Raw genomic sequence first — 4,927 nt, 5'->3', positions numbered from 1 at the left:
TCTTTCCCTGTTGTAAAAAAAGTGGACATGTTGTCATTGTAGAAACTTGAAGTTTTTTTTTGAGTGTAGAAGAGGAAAAAAAAAAAATCACTGTTAGTACAGTGACCACTGTTAACCCTCGTGTTTTCCCTTCCACCTATGCTTCTTTGTAACAGACTCAAAATCACATCCTAAATTTTGTTTTTTGTTTATTTATTTATTTACCTATTTATCTGTCTATTTATTTGTTTTGGGCTGTGTTGGGTCTTCGTTGCGGTGCGTGGGCTTCTCATCGTGGTGGCTTCTCTTGTTTCAGAGCACGGGCTCCAGGTGCGCGGGCTCAGTAGTTGTGGCGCATGGACTTAGTTGATCCGCGGCATGTGGGATCTTCCTGGACCAGGGCTCAAACCCGTGTTCCCTGCATTGGCAGGCGATTCTTAACCACTGCACCACCAGGGAAGTCCCTAAATTCACTTTTTTTTTGCAGTACGTGGGCCTGTCACTGTTGTGGCCTCTCCCGTTGCGGAGCACAGGCTCTGGACGCACAGACTCAGCGGCCATGGCTCACGGGCCCAGCCGCTCCGCGGCATGTGGGATCTTCCCGGACCGGGGCACGAACCCGTGTCCCCTGCATCGGCAGGCGGACTCTCAACCACTGCGCCACCAGGGAAGCCCCCTAAATTTACTTTTGTTGTTCACTTAATACTCTCTCCCTACTTTTTTGTTAAAAGATTTTAACCCTGCCAGTAAGAGGCACACACACTGATGTAGGGTCAGTGGTTAACGCCACACGCATGCACATGCACACAAATGCACAGGCTCAGACACACCTTTTATCCCCCTGAGCCCTTTGAAAGCAAGTTGCAGGTACAGGTGCCATGAACCCTCGCCCCTAAAGGCTTTAGCATGTAGCTCCTAAAAGCAGGGACATTCTCCAACATCACCATAATCACTTCCAAGAGGTTTACTATTGATGAAGCACCAAATAATCAGCCTATATGCAGATTTACCTTGTCCCAGTAATGACTCTTATACCAGGCGGTTTTGGGTTTTAAAGTGGGGAATCCAAGGTCCAATCAAAGATCATACAATTTGTGTGTAGTTTTCATATCTCTTTAGTTTCCTTTAATCTAAGACAGTTCTCCAGAACTTTAAAAACCACAGCTACTGTATCCTTGTTTTGTTCTTTTTTTTTTTTTTGGCCACGCCGTGCAGCTTTCGGGATCTTAGCTCCCTAACCAGGGATCTAACCCAGGCCCTTGGTGGTGAAAGCCGAGAATCCTAATCCAGTTCCCTGGACCGCCAGGGAACTCTGCTACTATATACTTTGAACACGTATCAGACTCCATGATGGGTACATTACATACCAGAGGTGTTTTAAGTGTGATGAAATTCACATCACATAAAATGAACCATTTTAACCATTTTAAAGTGTACAAGCCAGAAGTTCTTAGCACATTCACGGTGTTGTGCAACTGTCACCACTTATTTCCAGAACATTTGCATCCCTCCAGAAAGGAAGCCCGTCCTAAGCATGAAACAGTCACGCCCCGTCCTCTTTCCCCAGCCCCTGGCGACCACTAATCCGCTTTCTGTCTCTGTGACATTGCCCCTTATTTCACATGAATGCAATCGTAGAACACATGGCCTTTAGTAACTGGCTTCTTTCACCATTCATGTTTTCAAGCTTCATCCACATCACAGCACCTGTCAGTACTTCATTCATTTTTATGGCTGAATAAGATTCTATTTTATGGACATACTACATTGTGTTTATTCATTCATCAGTTGATGGACACTTGGGTGGTTTCCACCTCTTGGCTATTTTAAATAATGCTGCTACGAACATTTATATACAGGTTTTTGTGTGAACTTATCTTTTCAGGACTCTTGGGTGTATGTGTAAGAGAGGAATCGCTGGGTCGTACGGTCATTGTATGTTTACCTTTTTGAGAACGGCCAAGCTGTGCTCTACGCGGCTGCATAAGTTTACATTCCCGCCCGCAACGTGCGAAGCTTCCAGTTTCTTCCCCTCCTTGGCTTTCCTGCTATTTCCCTTCATTATGATTGTTGTCACCATCATCATCATGAATTGTCACAACCACCCAAGGGGGTGTGCAGTAGTGGTCCATCACTGTGTTTTTGATTTTCATTTCCCTAATGGCGACTGGGGTTGAGCATCCAGGTTTCTTTATTCATAAATATTTTAGTGTGTGTCACTAGAAGCTGAGCTTCGTCTTGTGGAACACATTATTCACCCGAGTTCTGTTGCTGTGGTCTCTGCAGCTTCTCTGCCCCACTGTGTGTCCTCCCTCTTCAGCTGTGCAGTATGGCTAAGACACTCCATCCTGAAGTCGACTATGGTATTCTTATGGGTTCTGGAAGCTGGTTTTTTTCTCCCCAGGCAGGTACACCTCGGTAAAGATCACATGTCCCTTAAATTTAAAAAAGACCTTACTGAGGAGCGGCAGAGAGTAAACAACAAATACAAGGTCAGAATCACTGCTAATTCGATGTCATTTATTTCACTAAATATTGTTATTTCCTGCTGTATGCAAGATGTCATATAAGGAGGGAAAACCTTACAATTAAGTTGGGATGGGAGGCTGATAACCAGCCCATGGTTAACCGTAAATCGAGGCTGCCTGTAACTGTCACCGAGACCTCTGCTAAGCAGTGTGGGGCTTCAGAGTCCAGCTAGCAGGGGACTCATCTAGCTGGAAAACTTCCTAGAAGACATGGTATAAGTTTGAAAAGTAGTAAAGAGGAGAAAGGTGCCCAACTTAGAGGCAGGGAATGGCTCCGGTTCGGGCTGGAATGCTGGGCATGAGCTGCAGAGCACAAAGGTAAGAGAGACCCAGAGACGGTGACCAGGAGCGAAGCCAGACCCAGAGACGGCGACCAGGAGTGAAGCCAGAGCCAGGTCCAGACCAAAGCTGGAGGCCTAGCCCTGTGGCAGGAAACCGAGCAAAAGTGAGAGGGAGGGAGGGCGCAGAGCAAGTGGGCACGGGAACCGCGCGGCCCAGACCCTCGGGGGCGGCGGCTTCTTGCTCAAGGGAGACGGCCAGTAATGCTACATTCTGAATGTTCATCGTAAATGAGTAGAGTCTAAATAGAGGTACAAGAAGTTTCCCTCCTCTTTCGTCTAACAACGCATTTGCCAATCCCTTCTTCAAATTCCCTCTATTTTATTTGACTTTTAGTCGTCATGGAGGTCTGGGTCTCTCCCCACGGAATCTGTATTTTGAACCTAAGCTCCCCGTCTCAAACTCAACCTCCTGCTGCGTGCACATCAGACTGGACAGCTCACCACCCTGGTGACAATCATAGACATCTGTTATTTCTTGTTTTCTTTGATTGCAGTAGAGTTGATTTACAATATTGTATTAGTTTCAGGTATACAGCTCAGTGATTCAGTTACACACACACACACACACACACACACACACACACACACACACACACACACACATCTATTCTTTTTCAGATTCTTTCCCCTTAGAGGTTATTACAAAATATTGCGTATAGTTCCCTGTTCTCTCCAGTAGATCCTCTCATTTTCAAGTAGGGTGTTAATGTTTTGGTCGGATTTCTTCCAATTTAGTCTATAAAAATGTTTGTGAACAGCATACCTGAAAGCCAAGCTAGTTTTAGAAGCTACCTAACACAAAAATAATAAAAACCACAGAGAGGCAAAAGCTAACACGTGTGTGCAGGTGCACGGCCCTCTTGCCGTGGAGGCAGGTGTGGGGAGACACTGAGCCAAGCCCGGCGGCCTTCCTGGGAGCGACCAGGCAGTGCCAGTGGCTCCGGGGTAGGGGAGATTGCTCGGGGGCCAGGGAGCAGGCGGCGGGGACACCTCTCCACGGAAGGGACAGACCCCCAACTTCCACCACCCAGGAAAGGGAAGGGATCACGTGCCTTTAACCAATGGCTTAATGGGTTTCTACCAGTTTCAAAGAGAAATACAGTTGTGTGCCTTTGTATTCCATTTTAACATTTTTGATGATTGAAAACCCCAGCTAGATAGAGGAGATCCTGTTTTGGATGATGAATTCCAGCGACTCAAGACAGAAGTTCACCCGAAACGGGTTGTACGCGACCTGGAAGAAGTAAGTAACTTTCTTTATTTGGAATCTAATTATCAGCAGCTCTTTATACGCTTATTTTTTAAGCATATAAACAATTTTATAGAAATCCTTTTACCAAGAGATTTTTAATAGTTTTTAATTTGCTTACCTTTCAGAGTGTATTTCCTTATGATGTATCCACAAGTCAGGCATCAACTTGTAATTAATGTTTCCCTTGAAATTAACAGCCTTGTATATGGGCCCCTGCTTCCCACACCTCCAATTTCTCCTCTTGGTCTCCTTTGTTCTTCCCCTTTGCTGCCCATGCCCCTGTCCGCAGGTCCTCAGGGTGGGTCCCTGGGTGGGTTCCTGGCCCCCTCCCCTCCCCTTGTAAGAAGACAGCCAGTCAGATGCCAGAGCTCTGGTCCCAGCTCCACCTCAGATCTGGGACCCGGGAAGAGCCCTCTGAGCCCTCGTGCCCTGATGGCCTCAAACGTGAAGTGGGGACAGTAGCCACCCCTCACCGGAGTTTCCTCTGTCATGTGATAGTTTCTGGTTAAAACCCCAATTTTTAATTTTTTTTACTTAAAGAAATTTTTTTGAAGCATAGCTGATTTACAATGTTGTGTTAATTTCTGCTGTACAGAAGTGATTCACTTATACATATATATGTACATTCTTTTTCATATTCTTTTCCATTATGTTTTATCACAGGATACTGAATATAGTTCCCTGTGTTCTACAGTAGGACCTTGTTGTTTACCCCAATTTTTAATTTTAACAACAAAACAATGCTTCCCAGTCTCCCCACCTCCACCATTCTCAGTTTTCTCATCTGGGTCTGCACGCCTGCACTGTTTTTACCTCTTTCCCCGCCC

At 45.8% G+C, this 4,927-nt stretch overlaps 1 protein-coding gene across 1 annotated transcript in view; it reads left to right on the top strand.

The window, feature by feature from the left end:
* Positions 1 to 4,927, top strand: part of CFAP221 (cilia and flagella associated protein 221) — an 84,808-nt gene that overhangs the window by 46,899 nt on the left and 32,982 nt on the right. The window contains exons 11-12 of the mRNA XM_007469137.1: positions 2,384 to 2,471; positions 4,002 to 4,091. Of these exons, the coding sequence (XP_007469199.1) occupies positions 2,384 to 2,471; positions 4,002 to 4,091 (178 nt within the window). The remainder of the gene's footprint in view (positions 1 to 2,383; positions 2,472 to 4,001; positions 4,092 to 4,927) is intronic.

This window comes from Lipotes vexillifer, unplaced genomic scaffold (genome assembly GCF_000442215.2).
Source record: "Lipotes vexillifer unplaced genomic scaffold, Lipotes_vexillifer_v1.1 scaffold1466, whole genome shotgun sequence".
Taxonomy (NCBI): domain Eukaryota; kingdom Metazoa; phylum Chordata; class Mammalia; order Artiodactyla; family Lipotidae; genus Lipotes; species Lipotes vexillifer.
Note: the sequence above shows the minus strand (reverse complement) of the source record. Positions and strands in the feature narration are given on the sequence as shown.